General features: G+C 52.6%; 1 protein-coding gene across 2 annotated transcripts in view; it reads right to left on the reverse strand.

Annotated features, from left to right (window-relative positions):
- The window catches only part of CCDC50 (coiled-coil domain containing 50), a 29,976-nt gene that overhangs the window by 5,444 nt on the left and 2,753 nt on the right, over positions 1-21,779 (reverse strand). The window contains exons 2-8 of one of the 2 annotated variants that reach the window (XM_063306231.1): positions 10,663-10,725; positions 9,586-9,715; positions 7,573-7,663; positions 7,186-7,303; positions 4,303-5,091; positions 1,536-1,654; positions 1,002-1,046 (exon numbers count right to left, since the gene is read on the reverse strand). In XM_063306231.1, the coding sequence (XP_063162301.1) occupies positions 1,002-1,046; positions 1,536-1,654; positions 4,303-5,091; positions 7,186-7,303; positions 7,573-7,663; positions 9,586-9,715; positions 10,663-10,725 (1,355 nt within the window). Of the gene's footprint in view, positions 1-1,001; positions 1,047-1,535; positions 1,655-4,302; positions 5,092-7,185; positions 7,304-7,572; positions 7,664-9,585; positions 9,716-10,483; positions 10,598-10,662; positions 10,726-21,779 lie in introns of those variants that run through there. The other variant, XM_063306232.1, reaches the window with a different exon arrangement.

Raw genomic sequence — 21,779 nt, forward strand, 5'->3', positions numbered from 1 at the left:
TCAGCCCTAGGAAGACGTGCCTTCTTCACAGCTGCCTGACAACGAGTCAGTATTTTCCCTGAGATCTGTGCCAGGACACAAAAAATCTTTTTGAAAGAGTGCAGATTCCATCAGGGCGGAGAATTTTTTGCTCCCACAAGCCTCACCTTATCCTTAAACCGAATCTCACATGCCTTTTGACAGACTGTTCCACTCAATTTAAAGAAATCCTTCTGGAACAATTCACAACCATTTTTGATTTCCCTTCCCTAAAGGGTTGGGCGTCATCCACAAAGACCACAGATGACAAACCACTTCTGCGTTGCGGCCAAGAAAATTATGTGAGCCGCCGGGATACCTTGCCAGATACGATCTCTTCTGAGGCGTCCCTCTAGTTTTATCTCAGCGTAATCCTTTATGCACAGGATGATGGCCAGGACCCCCCCGCCCCAAACCTTCTACTGTACTGAAGGTGCCCACTTCCAAGGTGTCATAACCAGGATTGGCCACATGTGGCTGAACAGTTGGACACCCCCACTTGTGCACAGCTCTCAGCACCCAGCTGGCAATCCGAGACTGCTGGAAAAGGCGTTTGGAGGCGCTGATCCCACGCCTTTCCAGCCGCAACTTCCCCCTCCCCTGACGTTTCTTCTCTGGAGTTTTCTGCAGGCACCCCACAGCAGACACCTGGCATTTTAACCCGCCTGGACATTATTTCAGCCACCTTCCAACCTTTCCAGCTGGGAGGCGGGTGGCCAAAGGCCAAGGGGAACAGCCGGATGCGTGGAAAGAGACGGGCAGGGCCAGGCGCCCTGTGCAAAGAAGACTTCTAAGAGCTGAGCAGGGTTCAGCCACCGAAGAGGCATCAGGGAGAGCAGCGCTCCTGCCGGGGGAGCCTCCGGAGCAGCGAGGGCCCTGGACAGCAGCCAGCAGCCGCAACCACACGCCAAGGTCACCTGGGGCTTCCCTTTCCCTATTTACACACGGTGTTGGTGGGAACACCTGCCCTTGCAGGCACCCACCTCATCCTGAGCAACTTGTGCGGCCCTCTTGTCCACCTGGCTGGCCTGAAAAACGAAGGAAAAAGGGAAGCTTTAGAAAGAGGGGGTTGAGAAGCCCTTTCCCGCAGACCTCCAAGGCGCCCCCCCCACCTCTTTCCCTAAACCTCGGCCTGTCCCGCCCCCCTCAAACACACGCTTCAGGCACCCACCCACCCCCCGCCCCCCTCCAGCCCTCGGCAGCTCCAGCAGGAGAGGATCATCCCTTCACCGTCTTCACCACCCGGCAAGTTGCGCTTCAGAGCAACAGGACCCTGTTCCCACTCCAACCACAATCATTCCAGGGCCCAGGCCCTGTGCACACACTTCCCTCGACCACAGCGCCCCCAGGGGCCAAACCCCTCCAGTCACCAGAATGCTATGCTGATTCCCATCGTTACCCCTGGATAAAGTTAAAGGGAGGCACCAAAGCAGCTGATGTGAAAATTGGGGCGTCCCTGCTGGAAGAAGGTCCCGGGCTCCACCCCTCCCCGAATGGCACAGGGTGGCCCTGCTCACCAGGAGTTCCTCCTCCTGCAACTTCCAGGCAATCTCGGCGTCGTAGCACTCGGGGTCCCGGGCGGCTGCTGGCCGGGGTCTGGCGTAGGCGTCTTCTTTTGCCCCCCGAGATTTCATCCCTGCAAAACAGGAAGTGAAAGCCTCCTCCCCAGAAAAGGCTTCAGAGCTAAAATCAGAACCACCCGGGGAAATGAAGTCAGTGCTGCAGCTGACACAGATCGGCTTCCATTTCCCCTGCTGAGAGGCGCTTAGTCTTCCAGATGGCGATCAGGGATGCCCGGCGGGGGCTTGGATGGGGCTGAGCGAGACATGGCGGCTCGTGCTTCCACCACCACCGAGGCAGCCTCGTGTGTCCGGCCCCGCAGCTCAAGAACCCCCAAGGACTCAGCTACGCGCCCCCATGAGCTTCTGCCCTGAGTTAAGAGGCCCCGAACCCACTCTGTCTCCCCAAAGAGAGATCAAAGGAGCCGGGCATTTTTAGCCCTGAGGAAGGGCAACCGGAGGCGGGGAGGGTTTATGGAGGAGGCGGCCCAGATCTGCCCTCCATCATTCCAGAGTGCAGGACACCAAGTGATGGATTCAAGGCACGGGAAGGCAGATCCCAGCTGCAGGTCAGGAGGAGGAACCTCCCCCAAGGAAGAGCAGCTGGGCGGAGGAGCCAGTCACCCAGCAGGGCCGGGCTCCCCTCGGCTGGATGTGTTCAAGCAGAAGCCGGACAGGATGCCCGAACGCGGGCCCCTGCTCTGAGCAGGGGAGGTCTGGGTGGCCTCAAGGGCCCTCCCGAGGCCAGGGGTTCTGGCCACACTCTGCAACGATGCAGAAACTTCATCTGGCATTGCTTCCCCTTTCTGCAGGTTAGGGAGGCATCTCCAGCTGGGTCTGACTCCAGGCAGCTTCGAGGTGGCAGCCGTGCGTTTTCTTGGCAACGGCACAGAAGCAACTGGCTGCTGCCTTCCTGAGGATGCCAGAAGTACGTCCTCTCTTTTGCCGCCTCCTCCAACCTGGTTGTTTCCAAGTCCCAGAATTCCCTTAGCCAGCCTGCTATTGCTGAGAATTCTGGGAATGGAAGTCTTCCTTGCTTGAGGCCCCAGGTTCCAGGCAGACCTGCTCACAAGGAGACCCTGCCTGGGCCCACTCAGGTCAGAAGGGAGCAGCTGCCTTGCTCCTCCCTCCAAGCAGCCACAGATGGAGTGCAACTTCCCAACTTTCCTGCAACGCCCACGCCCCTGGGCTAGGACCCAGGCAGGAGCAGTGCCCACAGGAAGAGGACGGGACGGTCTACTTATAGACACGCTGGGGCTGTTTCAAACCTGACAGTCCCTGCAAACATCCCCGAGCTTGAAGGGGGACAAAACTGGGGAACTGTGTTAATCGGACAGATGCAACCGGTTCTGGTTTGTTTAAAGTCTTCCTGGGAACAAAGAGAAAAGGACAGCTCTCGCCTGGGACTGATTTGCAGCTAGTCAGAGTCGGGAGTTTGATTCTTGGATTTTGAAAGGAGAAAGTCTGGAGGCTGCGAACCAACAGGCACCATCTTGCCCAGTTTGGGGCAGGATGAGGACCATCTGCTGGCTTCTTCCTCCTTGGAGATTCCTCAAATCAGTAACCAGTTATGGAGCACTTGCGGAAGATGCTGTGGTGGCCACCCATTCCAGCGTCTAAGAGACGGCCTGGGGGACACCTGACATTGGCATGTGTCAAGCCTATTAAGTCCTGCTGCCCGACTTTCAATCATCTTATGCAAAGCACCAGGAACTATCGCAACTGCAAGAAAACATGTTATGGTTAATGGTTCTCATCAGTCTTAAATGCATCCTTCCCTGATCAGAATGTAAATAATTGTGATTGGAGTCTCGAAGTTAGGTTAGATTACTGGACAAGATGCTTCTTCCTCAGAAGCCCCGGCCTCAACCTCCTGGCTCTTCCACCCCAGAAGGACCACACTACCATGACCAACGACCGATGCTCTGCCACCTGGAGCAGCTGCACGAGATGATCAAAAGGCAAGCGTGGGTCCCTCTGCACAGCCGGACCACATCCTGAGACAGCTAAGGAAAAACACAGCCCTTTAAGGGCTGCTCCACAGACACAACCATGTCACGTTGGGATGATGCTCTTCCCCTTAAGGGATAGGGGTTCTCTGATCAATGGACAATCACCCAAAAACAGCCAGAAGTAGAGTCATTTTTAAAACGTGACGGCAGGTCAATGCATCTTTCTGAGAGTAGAAAGGCACTAAATGTGAATGTGATTGTCCTGCATGGAGCTCTCTAACTTCTTTTCCCGCCTGCTGGCATCTGGGTTCCCCTTAATCAGGCCTCTGTCTCAAGCCACTAATTGCAAGTTTCCCTTCAGGTAGAAGGAGCTACGAGCTGCATCAGAACTTGCTTCCATGCCGAAATCTCCTGTTTGGCTTCCAGGCTCAGAGCGACCCTGTTTCAGCTTGGAGGAAGGAAGCCAAACAGGGACAGGCTCCAAGCCTCAAAACAGCCCTTGCGGCGGAAACCCAGGGCACGTCCAACACGTTGGTAAGGGAGGCAAGTGTGCCTCTAGAGCAACGTTAGATGTTGATCTTCCGCGGGAAAGAAACCAGCCACCTTTCCTCCTGATCGGCAACTTTAGCATATCCCTGCCTCCGTGGAGGGGCGGGATTCTCCGAGGGCAGCAGCTGGAGCCATCCTGGCCTCACTGGGAAAAGGGCAGCCGCAGGGATTCCCCAGAAGACCTGGAATCGGGCGCCAAGAGACCCCTGGCCTAGACCTGTTACCTGGATTCCGGGGGCGGCTTGCCTCCCCGTCCCAGCCCTCCCTGTGGCGGGAGGTGGGGGAGGCCCATGCCCCCTCGGGCTCTCTTTCTCCATCCTCCCTCGCGAGGTGGCGCCAGCGGGCAGCTTCCGAGTCGTGCTCGGCATAACGGGAACGGGGCCTTGGGGAACGGTGATCCTCGTGGGACGGGAGCCGGTGGCGGTCCGGATTTGGGGAACCGCTTTTGCCGTATGGCCGTTCTGCTCGCCTCTCTCTCCCGCTGGCAGTGGGGCTCGGCCCCCTTTCCCCGCGCCCACGGGGCCCGTTGCTGTGATGAGCGTGTGTCCGTTCCTCTTCCTGGTCCATAAGAGGAGGGGGCATCCTCTGGGGCCTCTCGCGGCTCTGGGGCCTCTTCCGGTCCCTGCTACCTCTGCCGGCCCGAGGGGCTTCTGCATCCACGGCCAGCGGAAACGGCCCCTGAGCACTTTCCTGGCTGCTGGTCGGGCAGCTGCAGCCTCTGTCGGTGGGTTCGATTTTGTCCTCCTCCTCCTCCTCCTTCGCGTCCGCAGGACCCTTCCGAGGCGGTCTTTCGTGTCTGCCCGGCCTCCTCTCCTGCCATTTCTCTCTGTCCTTCCTCCGGCCCTCCTTGGTCTTCCTCGTTTCTGAGGAACTCCCCCAAACCTCCAAGTCAAGACCCTCTGAGACCAGCGGGGGGCCCCTCCAGGGCTCCCTTGTTTGCTGGGGCTGCCCATCCGTGCTCCCAGGTTTGGGAAGGTCAGGCCCCGGCTCCCGGGGACTCCTGCACAAGCGGTCTGAGCAATGAAGGGGTGAGACAGACAATGGAGGCGGGTTAGTGACCGGTGTCAATAGCAGGTACATGGCTAAACAGCAAGGGGGGGAGAGGCGGAGGGCGAGGAGGTGGGAAGAAAGTTTGCGGGGTGGCAAAGGCACGTAAATCACGCAGCAAAGCTCATGCAGGACCCCGACAGCCAGACCCTTCGGCGCTTAGCCCTGATCTCAGCTGGCGCAGGAGCTGTTCCCTTCGGCCAAGGATGAACCCGGACCCTCTCCGCCTACAGCAGGTGGAGACCCTTCCCTGCCAGCGTACTAAGCAGAATGGCTGCGCAAGGTGCAGAACTGAAAGCAGCGAGCGAGCGAGTGCCACGTGCAGCCCACGAGTCTGTCTCTCCCCCTGAACTCAGGACCGCCTGCCGCCCTGCAAGGCATTCCCCCGCCCCCAGGAGAGTGAGAAGCATGCCGGGCAGAGAAGTGCGGGCCTGCCAGTCAATTATCAGCACAATCAAGGACGATCCTGCTGCCCTCGAGCCACCTCCAAATTATTACATGCATTAAATCACCAGGGGACAGCTGGGGTGGGATCCCGGCCAGTCCCCGTCCCGGAAGATTCGCGTTCTTGCTCAAATGGTCAACAGCTGTGTTGCTGTACATGGATGGAGGGGATCGGGTGCCCCCCTCCCCCAACCCGCAAGTGGGCACCCATCAAAGAAAATTTGGCACCATCGGCAGGTCTGTAAATGCTGCCCTTGGCAAGATCACCCGCCAGCAGTGGAAGAACGGCAAGTTGGAACCACATAATCATGTGCTCCAGGCACGATCCATGCGGAGCTCCTGCCAAGCCTGGGAGAGAGGCCACAGCTGCAAAGCACGCGTCTGCTGAAACGCCCAGGCCCCAGTGAGGAAGGCACAGGGAACCAGGAGGGGGCTGTGCTGACGCCCCAGCAAGGACAATGCTGGGCTCGGATCATGCTGGGACTGACCCGCATTCTGCTCCCTGAGCCAGGGGCCGAGGACAGCAGCTCACGTGGGTTCCCGCCGTCGGCAAAGAAGAGATCCAGCTCTTGAGAAAAACCACCTCCTCCGTTTGGATCCGGAGAGAACAATGCCAGTAATTACCAGCCCTTTTCCCGACACACACACGCTGAGGAAAGGCAGAGCGTGTTGCACAGATGCACATGGGAGGACAGAGGCCAGCCAGAGAAACCACACCAAGCAGCATCCAAGCACATTCCCCGCCAAGTTCATTAAATCCCAGCCCTCGAAGCTCCTTTGATCGCAAAAGCACTTCAAAGATGAGGAGGAGGAGGAGATCCAGCCAAGAAACCAGAGCCCCGCGGTCTCAGTTCTGCAGCGATCATCGTGCCAAAGGGTGGCCTTCCTTGGTGATCAGAGAGGAAGCTCAGCAAACCTCGCACCCAGACGTTCCAGCTTGCTTTCCCAACCTTGGCAGTGTTCATCTCTGACCAGAGTCAGACGTCCCCCTCAACCACCAGGAACGTCTAAGTGCTTCACCCGAGCAAGGGAGGACGGGTCAACTCGACCCAACATCAAGGGCTGGTCCTGCTGCCGTTTCACCCGGCACCACGTGGGGTCGCAGATGGGCCCAACTGCCCCTGGCACCGGCTCCATGCACCGTCCAGCAGGCTGCTAGGTGAGACCCGGTTTGGGGGGGGAGGAAAGCTGTGCCCAGTGGGCTCTGCAGTCCATCAGGACTGGAGAGGCGCCTGTCTAAATTCCTCCCCACAAACTCCTCCAAGCTGAAAAGCGAAGCCACCAGAAGAGCGCTGGCACTGAACCTTCTTTCACCTCCTGGATTGCAGCTTGGCGCCAGAGGACCGTGAAGGACTTCTGGGCCTTGCAAAGGTGTGAGGGGTGTGTGTGCGTGTGTGTGCGCGCGCGTGCCTTCGAGCCAGCCTTGACTCCTGGCAACTAGATGGACCAGCCCCTGCGGATTTCTCACCCACGTTTTCAGGAGTCGCCGGCTCCTTCCTAGGGCTGAGAGGGAGGGACTGGCCCAAAGGCCTCGCCGTCTCCCGGGTCTTAACCCCTACGCCCAACTGGCCCAGGTTAGGACAGAAGAAGCCACGGGGAGCAGCCACTCCGCCCACCTCTACTCTCCGGGTAGCAGCCTTCTTCTGAAGCGCTCTGTTGCAAGGGGACTGGCGGCGGTTTCTTCCTCCTCTTCTCCTCTCGGAGTTCCTTCTGTTGCAGAATCCGCGCGATGTCCTGAAACGGAGCACATGCAAAGGAGCCTTTTACCGAGCTTAGCTGAAATCCATTCCCATCTCTGCATCTTTTGTTCCCAGCACTCAGGGCGGTCCCTAGAGGCTCTCTGGGCTGTTCCCCACTCGGCCCCCCACCTGGAGGCCTTCCTTCTACCCCTCTGCAGGCTTTCGGGGCTCTGCTGTTTGAACCTTGCAGGGCAAATGCTGGGACCCATTTGTTTTCTCCAGGAGAGAAGCGGCCTTTGCCGCCACACGCAACACAACGGCTACCTCGTCGTCCTCTTCCTGCTGCCGTCGCTGTTCGGCTTCGATGACCAGCTTGACTTGGATTTCTTGCGCGATCTCGCAGTCTTGCCGCTCTCTGAAAGAACCAGAGGGTGGGGGCAGGTGGGGGGACAGGGAGGAAGCACTGAGCAAGAACTAGCAGGGAAGAAAGCCAAGGGCAACCTGGGGGCTCTTCCTTGGCTTGGCGGCACATCCAAGGAGAGAAGGGCTGTTCTGATGCAAGGCGCTGCACTCCCACATCCCACCACGTGGTCTGGAAGGCCACATCCTTAGGGATGCCTTTAAAAGGTGCCCTCTCCCACCGAAAGGACCATCTCAGCTGCTGCTTGGCCTCTTCCTGAGCTGGAGACAGAGGGGCCCTGAATGCGGGGCTGTGGCATGCCAAAGCAGGGCTCTTCTCTTTGACCCATGACCTCTGTTTCCAAGGGGTCAGTCCCTAAATGACCTGAGGGAGCCTTCAGGGTTTGCAGAATGAAGGCAGAGGGCGCTCTCGCTAAGCCAAACCATAATTCCTTGGTCTTATTTGCATGCAGTGGTGAGCCAGGGTTCTTCGCCCGTGCAGCAAGATCTCAAGGAGGAAGTCCCCTGCTCAGGGCCACAGCATGCGAGAGGGTGCACAATGAGATGGTGCTGGGCCTCTAACAGTGGCAGCAGCAGCATTCAGCCCTGAACCTGGTTGGCTGGAGGGACGAGCAAAAACCCTGGAAAGTGAATCATGTCAGGAGTGGAAAGCAACGGAAGGTGGCTCTTTGGTTCTGACCACGGGGCATTTGTCTGGGGTGGAATTCAGTGGCATCCCTTCAGAGGGAAAAGCAAGTGACAGCTGACTGGGAGGAGGAGGACCCCCCCCCCCTTTCTCTCCAAAGGCCCAGGAACACAGATCAAGCATCTACTCAGCCTACTTTATGAGAAGTGAAGCTTTGAGGGTCAAGAGTTTATTCCTTAACTAATTCAGACTGAAAAGTCCTGGCTAACAGCGATGTTAATCGTTTTTATGAAACTCGAACCGTTTGATCTTGTTACAGTTCACCGCTCTGAGCGCCCTCCAGGCAGGAAGATGGGATGCAGATATAACACGGATGCATCCGTCTGTCGCATAAACCCGGCCTGTTGGGGAGACCGAGTCAGATTCCCGACTCAGGAGAGACGCTAACCCAACCAGCACTCAGAAACCCACACAGGCCTTGCCTGCATCTGTGGAGGATTATTTTACCTGCTTGGCTCTCGCTGGAAACACTGGTCACCCTAAAGGCGGGCAGCGCAGACCATGAGCCAAAAGCGCCCCCCTGCCCGCTTCCCGCAGGCCAAGCCGAGCGTGACTGTACACACCTCCATCTGCTTCCCCCTTTCCAAGCCCCACACGTTCCAGCTTTTGCTTCTAAGGAGAGTGACTCTTTTGCTTGCCCCCTTCTGCAGCTGTTTTCGCTTCCTTACATCCTTCTCCAAATGCAGCACCCAGATCTGTACCCTGGTATGGACATTTCCTATAAAGGCATTACAACATTCCCAAAGCATGGAATTTGCCTTTTTTTACAGCTGCCAGACACTGCACTGATAGCTTCATGCCACTATTTAATTTCATTATATTTATTTTACTGTTAAGTTTATACCCGGTCTTTTTCTTTGCGTAAACACCTGACATGACATGGCTTACAGCGATTCACGATTACAGCAACTACGACCCACAGATCTCCTTTTCCTGGCTACTCAGAGACAGCTCCACCCCATTAGCCCGTGCATGAAATTTAAAAGTTTCCTGGCTCAAACAGGAGGAAACAACCCTGCCAATGTTTAGCAATCACGTCGCCAACATTTGACAGTGTGGCTGGAAGGGATTTTTGGCGCCAGAAGAAAGGGGGCGACACCCAGCCCTGTGGCTGCAGGTTGTCCCCGTTATTCAGTGCGGTGAGAGCCCATGGGGCATCCTGTGATCCTCCAAGGTCCCCCCCCCCACCGCGTGGGAAGGACGCAAGACCAAACGCCGCAGCCGCCACTCACATGTCCTTGTGCTGCTCCTGGAGGCAAGCACGTGCCTTGCGGTTTTCTTCCTCTTGCAACTGCTTGGCCATCTGCAAGTCATGCTGGACCAGGCGGTTGCGCTGGACGTTGGTGGCTAAGTGGTGCTCAACTGAAAAGAGAGATGAAGCAGGCAATTAAACTACTCGTCTGTAAAGACTGCAGCCCCATCAACTGATTGCACGAGGCTATGTTTGCAAAGTACACTGAACCACGGAGTAAAAGTAACCAAGCCGGATGGGTTCACAGAACAGTCTAAAACTCGTTTCAGTTGTATGGATGCAGACCCTCGACCAGACTGGGTGATGCACATGTGTGAACACAGCTTGGATTAAAACAGCAGCACAGTGTGTGCTGTGCAAACCGGGTATTTTCTCTTCCAGCGCTAGAAAGATCTCCACGCAATCCCAGGTGCAGAATCAGGTTCAAGCAAAGTCTTCGTTTGATAATATTTGTGAATTGTGTTCTAGGGCACGTTTCAGTTTCACTCTTCCTGTGCCATAAAACCCAGTTCACAAATGACAATAACTGGATTCACACAAGATGCAAAACCAAACACCAAGCTAGCTAACTATTTTACAACTTGGAGCAACATTAAGGTCAGTCTGTTTGTTTTTTTAAAAAGCGGTTCCCAGCACTTGGGATATCCTGATAGCAGCTTCCCTCATTTCCAAACTGTACCCAAGCAGCTTTGGTTATTCTGCTGCACTATTGAAGTAGCTAAACACGTTTATCTTTTCAGCGGTAATTGTTTTACCTTATTTTTCTTACACGGTACTCATTTTAATAATTTTCAGATTTTTAAAAATCACTGCATCGATGGTTCTAATTAATTTTGTAATCTGCTTTGAGTGCACTAATAAGTAAGTAGGATACACACTGTATATCTCAATAAAGACACAGAAATCGGATTAAAATTTTTAGCCGTCGAGGGCCACAGAGCTGCCTCTCAAGCCTCACGAAATCAGGCAAAGCAGAACAAGGAGCAGAGGAGAATTATGCAGAATGCACCATGTAAGCAAGAACAGAATCCACCTGTGTTTCTCTGAGGGAACTTACTTTCTTGCTCCTGCAGGCTGTGGGCCAACGTATGATCCTCCAGGACAGCAAAATCTCGGCACACTAAGGAGAAAAAAGCAGAAAATATGAGGCTTCTCAAGGAAGGGTGTGCAAAATCCCTAACTGGAACTGGGTAGTAGCTTCTTCCATGGTAACAAGGCATCAGAAACCTTTAAAAAAACAAAATTCTTGCCAGATGCGTATCAGTGCTTCTCCACAAACACAGCCCAGAGGTAAAAGATACTGTAACAGAAAGAATTTGCGGGTGTGTTTACATGGGTGTGGGTGTGCTGGGGGCAGCGTAATTTTTCCACCAAGTCCCCACCTTTTGCAACGGAACCAAAAAGATCCTGAAACTGGCAACATCTGCAGGAAAAGACCAACGATTCTCGTTCTCCATCAGCGGCCAAGAATCAGTTCAGCTTGGAGGAGGGATAAAGGTCCATTTTTATCCTGAATTTGCTCCTGCAGTTCCGCCACCGATGAGAGGGGGAGGAAGGAGGTGGGGAGACCCCCTTCTCGCCAGCAAAATGGACTCCCCAGACTCGGGGCAGAGACCTCGTCCCAACCAGTTTCGGCAGGCAACGGCCTCTGGGAACTTGGGAGAAAGTGGATTCTTGGGGGAGTAAATCCGTCTGCCCAGAAAAACAGACCAGCGCCCCTCTCAAGGGCCTGTCAGCATCACCAGGAACTCATGCAGGGAGCCAGTTTGGTGTTGTGGGGAACGGCCTGGAGGGGAAGGCTGCGGCAAACTCTTCTGTACAGTATTTTTTTCCAAGGAAATGGCTTGGCCACATTCATGAAGGTACCAGGCGCTGAGCTTGGCTCCAAGAAGCCTTTCCCGTTAGTTTATTTATCTGTTGCATTTATATCCCACCTCTCCTCTGGGATCAGAAGGCAGCATACGTCAGGGTTTCCCCTAATTTAATTCCTCGCAGCAACATCCTTCCCCAACCCAGCTCCCCCAAGACGGGCTGGGAGAACAACTCCAAGAAATGCGATGAGCTGCCATGCCTCAGAAGAGTTCGGTGTTTGCCTCTCCACGGCTCCAGTGGTAAACCACCTGCAGACAGCACCTGCAGCAGCCTCTTCCGACACAAGGGGCGAGGGATGAAGCCCCTTCTCTTGGGAATGCAGAAAGGGAGGCGACGCCTGGATGCTGGAGAAAGGCTGATTTGGGATGGAGGAAGCTCAGTCATGACCATCAATCCCTTTCAGGGCTGTGGCAGCAAGCCTTTCTTTCCCCATGAGATGGTCCCCCTCCTCCTTCTGAGTGAACCACAATGGAACAGAAGGAGCGGGTGGTCCGCTGTAACCCACCCCTCTTCCCAAAGAGCCCACTGGCAGGCTCAAGGGGAGGATGGGGTCAAATGTATTTATTAAATTTTGCCACCACCCTTCTCCCCGCAAAAGGGAACTCTGGGCAGTTTACAACAAAGATAAAAACATAAAAACACCATAAACAGATATAAATATAATACTGAGCATAAATAGAGTATAAAACCCAGATGACAACGATAGTTGGAGTATCATTCACGTATATTTAAAGGGCCATTTTAGGCACCAACCATCTCCAGGGGTGATTACTTCCCCTCCCACCCCAAGTGAGGTGGCAAAACCAGGTTTCCAGTTGTTTTCGGAAGGCCACAAGGGATGGAATCTGTCCTATCTCTGGGAGAGCGATGTTCCAGAGGGCAGGAGCTGCTGCAGAAAAGGCCCGCTTCCTGGACCCCGCCAGGTGGAAGTCTCTTGCAGACGGGCATCTCTCACAAATGGGTCTCCAGCATGCTTCCATCTCCTTTTCTGTCCCTCCTGAAATCCAGCCCACCCCCAGGCCTTCTCCTCAACCTCTTCCTAAGCTGCTGCTCAGCCACTTTCTCCCTCCTCCTGGGACATGGCAGGCGGGTCCAAGATCTGGGCTGCATTTTGCTTCTTACGAGACAGTCCCATCTTTCTCCCGAAAGCTGCAGAGCTAAGCCAAGCGTTTACTGGGAAAAGATGTGTTGCATACACATGTGGATCCAGTCCCTCGCACTTCCAGAGAAAAGCTCAACCCAGAGCCTGGGAAAGCAATTAAAGCTCTGCATCGGATCAGCAGCACTCAGCAAAGTTTGGCTCTGCAGACAGCCTAATCACCATCACCATCTTCAAGATGCATGGTCTTTTCCCTCAGTAATAAGAAAAAATGGGATTGCCAAGGACGGTAGCAAGAAGCTAGGAGAAATGGCTGCTTAGATTGTGTTTTACCACCGATAAAAGACCAGGCGTGGACTCTGGGAAACAAATGGAACATTTGTTGTGCCGTTACCCCACCCCACCTCACCCCGATTGTGTGTTAGTTCTGCAAGCTTGCAAATTACATTATCAGATGTGTGTGGACTTCCTTTCCAGATGGACGTTGGAAGTTGGCTCATCATAGGCATTTCTGGAGGTCGTCTTTCTCACACCCTCCTGCGCCTTAAGAAGCCAGCTTAATTTTCAAAGACCAGGAACAGAGGCCCCAAATAAAATACCACAAAGGGAACAAGAGGAAGCAAGGAGAAATGCCTTCCGCCACAGACGCATCTTGACTTCCAAAGACGCCTGGCTTGAGAAAGGCTCCTAACTCAAAAATAATAATCATTATTGGAGGCAAAATAATCATTCAGGCACAAAGCACTGAGGGCTCCTGGGTGCTCTCTGAGCCTGGTTGTTTCCTTGCAGACGTTTCATTGCCAGACTAGGCAACATCTTCAGCACACCGAAGCTGTTGCCTAGTCTGGCAATGAAACGTCTGCAAGGAAACAACCAGGCTCAGAGAGCACCCAGGAGTCCTCAGTTCAACCCTGAGCTAGAGATTCCCTTGAATTGGTAACACTTGAACATTTGCAGTCCCCCAATTAAACTGATTAGGAGCAGGTTGAGATTAAAAAAAAGCAAGGATTTCATCATCAGCTGTCTTGGGGAAGAAAAGGACTTGCTCCCAGTTGGAGTCTCCCTCGCGCTGACCTGCCGAAAGTGGCCACTCCGGGCTACCCAGCCTGGTGAAAAGGGTTGGAAGAAGAGCCAAGGGCCACCTTGGCACACCGATGCACTTGCACAACACATGGTTAGGAGTGTGGGAATCCTGGGAGTTGAAGTTCACGCGTGTAAAAGTTGCCAAGGTTGAGAAACACTGATATATGGCAACCTCAAATCACAGAGCTGTCCATCAGCGGCAATAGGGGATGCCAGCCAAACAGAGCCTCCACACACAGAAGCAGCGTGTCTCCAAGTACTGGAGTCAAACCACAAAACTTCAATCGTTCAACAACTTTCTTGATCATTGTGGGAGAGCAAAGAACACAAAATGGCTAGGATCAGGGGCAGGTCACCTGTGGACTTATCTAGAAAGCTCAAAGTTGGGGAAATCTGGGTTAAGGAAACTGGTGGCAGTCCATAGGTCTTCCCTCCTACTCTTCCTCCCCACCCCACACCGCCTGGGTGTGAATAGTTAACGAAAGAAAAGACTGCACAGAGGAAATGCCTGGAAAACCCAATCCTCTTCTCAAAACACCACCGAATTTAGACGTGGGCACTGAAATTCCAGCTTAACTTACAGAACACACGAAGCTGCTCTCTCTGATGTATGTCAATTGCAGTTGCTTCTGATACAAGACTGCCCAATCAGATTTTGGGGATCTTCCCCAACCAGGATATAACCCAGAGCTTTCTGCATCCAAAAGAAATGGTGGGATTTCAGGCAACCTGGTGGATCTCAGGGTCACAGGGAGCTGTCATGCATACTGATTTGGTTCATATTCATATTCCTTGTGCCACAGATCTGGGCCAGAAAGGTCTATGTGAGACCTCTCAAAGCAAGCCATAAAAGCAAGAAGGGGTAGCACTCTGCTCCTGCAGCATGGACAGAAACTCAAGGTGTCTAAGAAGACATCATGAAAGAGAGTTCCCCCAAAAAGAGATGCCCCCCCCCCACATGAATGGGAGGTAGCTGAGACCATCAGGTGGAAAAGGACCAGGAGGCATGAGAAGAGGACCAAGCTGGGGTTGGCCAAGTCTTCTTCAGAGGTATAAAAGGGGATGGGATCTAGTCCTTTGGAGTCACCACACAGACCAGGGGACCGTGCACAGGATTCTTCTGGATCTCAAACTTGGTCCCAGTCAGCTGCTTTTGAGTTGGACCCCCAGGCCTGGGAGCATGAATGCGTGAAGGAGTGGAGACTCTCTTTTGGAAAGTCAGAGAACAAGCTGCAACTCCGGAGAAGTCCTGAGGACCCTCCCCAACATCCTTCCTTGAATCTTCCTTTCTTCTGCTCTCAAATGGCTGAGGAGGGGGTTTAGCCAGATCACCAGAAGCCAAGTAGCTCTGGATTCTCAGCTGTTGGGGGGGGGGGCAGCTGAGCAAGGAAAGGAGCCTCCCTCTGCCAGCTGGCCTTCTTCTTCCCCCCATGAGAAGACGCCTCCAAGTTCCCAAAGTTTAAGTCAAAACAACTGTAGTCAGCCCAGCGTCAGCCAAGAATGAATCAAACAGCTGTGCTGATGGAAGCGGCCCCACTACAAATAGCTAAATTGACCTTTATCCAGAACTGGGGGTGGGCAGGGGGGGGGGCTTTCCTCCAAAAGATCGGCCTGGATTGGCTAGAGCTGGTGTGCGCAGGTTGCCCTGGTGATGGACCCCTTCCGCCGCTCTGGCTTCGGGACCTTTGTTTGATAACAGATGCGGCCGCTCTGGCTTCACAAAGCCAGCGGGCTGCCTGGGGGTGGGGGGTGGGGGTGGGCAGCTCCTGGCCTGAACGCAGCAGCTGAACCAGGAAAACTTCTCCGCAAACTCCTCCATCTTCCAAGCAAGGGGAGAAGGGGAGAGCGCCCCACGTCCACCAGGGCATCCCACGGATTCAAAGGCAGCCTGGGTAAAACGAGGCTGAATCAGCAAAGAAATAAACACACCACCCTGATTTAGGGACACCTAAAACCACCCCAAAGACCTTCTCACAAAGAATTTCTAAACAGTTTTGAGAGGGAAACACCCCCCCGTCTGTTTTGCTTTAGGGCACTGTTTGGGCAAGAGATGCCATGGCACAGACTGCAAGCAAGAACGCCTGTCTTGAACGCTGAACATGACCTCGGGCTGTGGCGCGGCTTGGCCCCATTCCAAACTTTTCAGAGCATCAGCCCCCCCCCCCCGCCCCAGTATTTTAATGCCAGCTCTGAGCAGAGCGTTGACCCCGATGGTTCCAAGACACCCTTCCCAGGGTCTCCTGAACACAATCCAAGTCTTCCATATTGGAGCAGTGGCAGAACCGTCGCATTCCTGTTTCCAGCCTCCCGGAAGCAGGGGGTGGCGCGGGCGGACTTTGCCTGGGCGTGGCACCTCCAAGCAGGCATGGAGCTCCAGAGGAAGCCGAGGAGGTCACAGGAAGGGAGCAGCCAAAGCCAAAGGGGAGTTTGCATCAGCCAGTCCAGAGGAAGCCTCCAATGCCTCCCCCGGAAGGCCTCTACCATTTGGGGGATGCCAGGCAAAGGAAGAGGGTGGGGTGAGGAGGGGGAGAGTGCTGGGAGGGGAGAAGGGCAAGTCGGAAGCATCCAGGCCGCCACCAGAGGCAGAGAAAGCATTTCTGGAGGTTCAGCTCCGTTCTCAGAAGAACGGAGATCAGGGGGGCTTCCCCAGGGCAGTGCTTCATCTGTAAAAGGGCTTTCGTTCTCCCTCTCGGACTGGGCTGAGGTGTGGGCACCAGACAGCCTGCACTCCTGGGGGGCAGCCCTACAGCACCCATCTGCTCCAGGCCACACTGCAACTGTGGTTCACCCCTAGCTGCCCCCCCCATTGCTCTGTCCCCTCTTTCCCACGCCGGCTGCGCCCTGCAGCTGAAGCAGGAAACTCCCCCCAGCTGCAAAGGCTGGCAGCTCCATTAGGTATTTCGTGCCCCTAAATCTGGGTCTTCCTCCATGTCAGGGATGAGGCTCGAGCAAAGCTGCTGAGAGCGCCCCTCACAAAAAAACAGGCACCGCCCCCTTGAGACAAGCGGACCCTTGTTTGCCAATGCCAAAGTGAGATGCAGGGCCCCAGTCAGGAGGAGGCCAGTGGGGGGGGGGGAGATCAAAGGTGAAGCCCCTGCCTGCTTGGGACAGGGTTCCCACGCCGCTTCTTCGCCAGGAGGAAAGCACTTTGCACTTTGACTTTTAGACACAGCGTAGCCCACTCCTGACACCACAGCGCAGCTTAAAAACAAAGAGGGGAAAACGCTCCCGCCGCCTGCCCCCAGAAATACCCTCTGACCTGGGCTGGGCTGGCTCTCCGGGGTCTCCCTGGCTTCAAAATCAAGCCAGGCTTTCTAGGCGGCAGCAGGTCCCTCCGGTCCATCTTCCCCACCTCCCTCACTCCTCCGAAATGTCATCGCCTGCCTAGGAATCCAGAAAAGACTCTCCCAGCTCCCTGGCAGGGCTGCCCGGCAGGAGGAACCCTGGGGGTGGCCCCCAAGGAGCCAAGCATTCCCCAAGGTCTGGACAAGTCTCCAGGGTCTCTGGGACCCTCCCCGAATTGCTCAGTTCCCAACAGGCCCTTGAGACAGAAAGGGCGAGCAGAAAAAAAGCTGGGGGGAGGGAAAGATGCTTCATGCTTTCTCCAAACTCAGATTTGGCTGGGGGGGGGGTGTTGGGGGGGAGAGGCCAACACAACGGAGCTTCACTCACACACTCAATTACTATCATTATTATGCGCTTTTTTGAGGACTGCAATTTTGTGCCTTCTTCCTGGGAACAAGCCCCATCAGCAAAACTTAGTTTCGAAACTGTCTAACAGACTACTGTGGTGTGAAATTTGCATTCATTTTAAAAATAAACTCCAGGGTTTTCTGGTGGGCAGCTTTGCAGCCTGTTCCCTCCTCTTGAACCCTGCATTTGTTCACAGACTACTTCACACATTGTTGTTTCACAGCATTCGGTTTCTTCCCAAATTGACTCTCTCTAGGTCCAATCTCTTCAGCAAAGGATTGTTACCTTGTCGTGGTGCTGGAGCTTGAGCACCTCAATGATGCCATGAGCTAAACCGTGAAGGGCCACCCAAGACGGGAAGGTCGTGACAGAGAGGTCAGACTAAATGCAATCCCTGGGGAAGGTAATGGCCACCCACCCCAGTATTCTTGCCGTGAAAACTAAATGGATCAGTACAACCAGAGATATGTCGGTATACCATCAGAAGATGAGACCCCCAGGTCGGAAGATGGTCAAAATGCTACTGGGGAGGAACAGAGGATGAGTTCAACTAGCCCCAGACGTGATGACGCAGCTAGCTCAAAGCCGAAAGGACGGCTAGCGGCCGACGGTGCTGGTGGTGAACGGCGAATCCGATGTTCTAAGGATCAACACACCATGGGAACCTGGAATGTAAGATCTATGAGCCAGGGCGAATTGGATGTGGTTCTTGGTGAGATGTCAAGGTTAAAGATGGAGATTTTGGGCGTCAGTGAACTGAAATGGACTGGAATGGGCCACTTCACATCAAACGACCACCAGATCTACTACTGTGGACAAGAGGACCACAGAAGAAATGGAGTAGCCTTCATAATTAATAGCAAAGTGGCTCAAGCAGTGCTTGGATACAATCCAAAAAACAACAGAATGATCTCAATTTGAATTCAGGGCAAGCCATCTAACATCACAGTGATCCAAATATACGCCCCAACCACAGATGCTGAAGAAGCTGAAGTAGAGCAGTTCTATGAGGATCTGCAGCACCTGCTGGACAACACGCCTAAAAGAGATGTTATTTTCATCACGGGAGACTGGAATGCTAAGGTGGGCAGTCAAATGACACCTGGAATTACAGGTAAGCATGGCCTGGGAGAACAAAACGAAGCAGGACATAGGCTGATAGAATTTTGCCAAGACAACTTACTCTGCATAACAAACACTCTCTTCCAGCAACCTAAGAGACGGCTTTATACATGGACTTCCCCAGATGGACAACACCGAAATCAGATTGACTACATCCTTTGCAGCCAAAGGTGGCGGACATCTGTACAGTCGGTAAAAACAAGACCTGGAGCTGACTGTAGTTCAGATCACGAACTTCTTCTTGCACAATTTAGGATCAGACTAAAGAGATTAGGGAAGACCCACAGATCAGCTAGATATGAGCTCACTAATATTCCTAAGGAATATGCAGTGGAGGTGAAGAATAGATTTAAGGGACTAGATTTAGTAGATAGGGTCCCGGAAGAACTATGGACAGAAGTCCGCAACATTGTTCAGGAGGCGGCAACAAAATACATCCCAAAGAAAGAGAAAACCAAGAAGGCAAAATGGCTGTCTGCTGAGACACTAGAAGTAGCCCAAGAAAGAAGGAAAGCAAAAGGCAACAGTGATAGGGGGAGATATGCCCAATTACATGCAAAATTCCAGAGGTTAGCCAGAAGAGATAAGGAATTATTTTTAAACAAGCAATGCGCGGAAGTGGAAGAAGACAATAGAATAGGAAGGACAAGAGACCTCTTCCAGAAAATTAGGAACATCGGAGGTAAATTCCAGGCCAAAATGGGTATGATCAAAAACAAAGATGGCAAGGACCTAACAGAAGAAGAAGAGATCAAGAAAAGGTGGCAAGAATATACAGAAGACCTGTATAGGAAGGATAACAATATCGGGGATAGCTTTGACGGTGTGGTCAGTGAGCTAGAGCCAGACATCCTGAAGAGTGAGGTTGAGTGGGCCTTAAGAAGCATTGCTAATAACAAGGCAGCAGGAGATGACGGCATCCCAGCTGAACTGTTCAAAATCTTGTGAGATGATGCTGTCAAGGTAATGCATGCTATATGCCAGCACATTTGGAAAACACAAGAATGGCCATCAGACTGGAAAAAATCAACTTATATCCCCATACCAAAAAAGGGAAACACTAAAGAATGTTCAAGCTATCGAACAGTGGCACTCATTTCACATGCCAGTAAGGTAATGCTCAAGATCCTGCAAGGTAGACTTCAGCAGTTCATGGAGCGAGAATTGCCAGATGTACAAGCTGGGTTTAGAAAAGGCAGAGGAACTAGGGACCAAATTGCCAATATCTGCTGGATAATGGAAAAAGCCAGGGAGTTTCAGAAAAACATCTATTTCTGTTTTCTTGACTATTCTAAAGCCTTTGACTGTGTGGACCATAACAAATTGTGGCAAGTTCTTAGTGGTATGGGGATACCAAGTCATCTTGTCTGCCTCCTGAAGAATCTGTATAACGACCAAGTAGCAACAGTAAGAACAGACCACGGAACAACGGACTGGTTTAAGATTGGGAAAGGAGTACGGCAGGCCTGTATACTCTCACCCGACCTATTCAACTTGTACACAGAACACATCATGAGACATGCTGGGCTTGAGGAATCCAAGGCTGGAGTTAAAATCGCTGGAGGAAACATTAACAGTCTCAGATATGCAGATGATACCACTTTGATGGCTGAAAGCAAAGAGGAACTGAGGAGCCTTATGATGATAAAGGTGAAAGAAGAAAGTGCAAAAGCTGGCTTGCAGCTAAACCTCAAAAAAACCAAGATTATGGCAACCAGCTTGATTGATAACTGGCAAATAGAGGGAGAAAATGTAGAAGCAGTGAAAGACTTCGTATTTCTAGGTGCGAAGATTACTGCAGATGCTGACTGCAGTCAGGAAATCAGAAGACGCTTAATCCTTGGGAGAAGAGCAATGACCAATCTCGATAAAATAGTTAAGAGCAGAGACATCACCCTGACAACAAAGGTCCGCATAGTTAAAGCAATGGTGTTCCCCATAGTAACATATGGCTGCGAGAGCTGGACCATAAGGAAGGCTGAGCGAAGGAAGATCGATGCTTTTGAACTGTGGTGTTGGAGGAAAACTCTGAGAGTGCCTTGGACTGCAAGAAGATCCAACCAGTCCATCCTCCAGGAAATCAAGCCAGACTGCTCACTTGAGGGAATGATATTAAAGGCAAAACTGAAATACTTTGGCCACATAATGAGAAGACAGGACACCCTGGAGAAGATGCTGATGCTGGGGAGAGTGGAGGGCAAAAGGAAGAGGGGCCGACCAAGGGCAAGGTGGATGGATGATATTCTGGAGGTGACGGACTCGTCCCTGGGGGAGCTGGGGGTGTTGACGACCAACAGGAAGCTCTGGCGTGGGCAGGTCCATGAAGTCACGAAGAGTCGGAAGCTACTGAATGAATAAACGACAACAACAAAAGGTCCAATCTAGTAACAGGAATTGGGCATCCAGCAGACGGGTCGGGTCAAGCCATGTGCCCGTTCCACACAAACCTCAGAGTGTTTAAACCTCAAATCACAGAGCTGTCCATCAGTGCCAGCAGGGAATGACAGCCAAATAAAGCCTCCACGCACAGAATCAGTATACCTCAAAATACTGGAGACAAACAACAAAACTTCAGTCATTCAGCAACTTATGCATCACTTAAATGAACGAATTAGGAAGATTATCCATTCTATGTAAGAAAAACACTCCCATGTTTCAACCTATTCAGTTTTCCAAATTAATTCAGCCTCTTGGACACTGTTTGCATAACACGTTTCAGTAAAACAGGGTAAAGGTTTGGTAAATATCCAGCAGCTGCCTGTGCAGACAGCACATCGAGCTTGCTTACGTTTACTTCGTTTAGGCTTCTTCGTTTTTTAATTTTTTATAATTTTATTAAACGTTTTTTAAAAAGAAGATAAAAACTAATACAAACTAATACAAACTAATATAAAGTTAGGAAGAAAAAAGAAAAAGAAATCAAAGAGAAAGCTAAAAGTGCAAGAAAGGACAAAAAGTAAAAGAAAATTAGAAAAGAAAGAAGATATGAGGAAGTGGTTTCTGATCTTCTCTACAGCAGCGATAAGCACAATTATAAGTTTACTTCTTACTCTATGGTTACAACATAACTCTCTTCTTTCTATAATCTACCCTAATCATCAAAACCATAAATCGTACGTTCATTTTTTTTCTGTTACACACGAAAAGCCCATAAGGGGTTTCCATCAGCCATAAATGCAGATATTGTCTTTTTTTTCTGATCAGGGATGTCAGTTTGGCCGTCTCAGCAAGTTCCATCATCTTCGCCAACCGTTCCTCCACTGTGGATAGTGCTGAGTCTTTCCATCTTTGTGCATACAATAATC

Source organism: Candoia aspera, chromosome 6, assembly GCF_035149785.1.
Source record: "Candoia aspera isolate rCanAsp1 chromosome 6, rCanAsp1.hap2, whole genome shotgun sequence".
NCBI lineage: Eukaryota > Metazoa > Chordata > Lepidosauria > Squamata > Boidae > Candoia > Candoia aspera.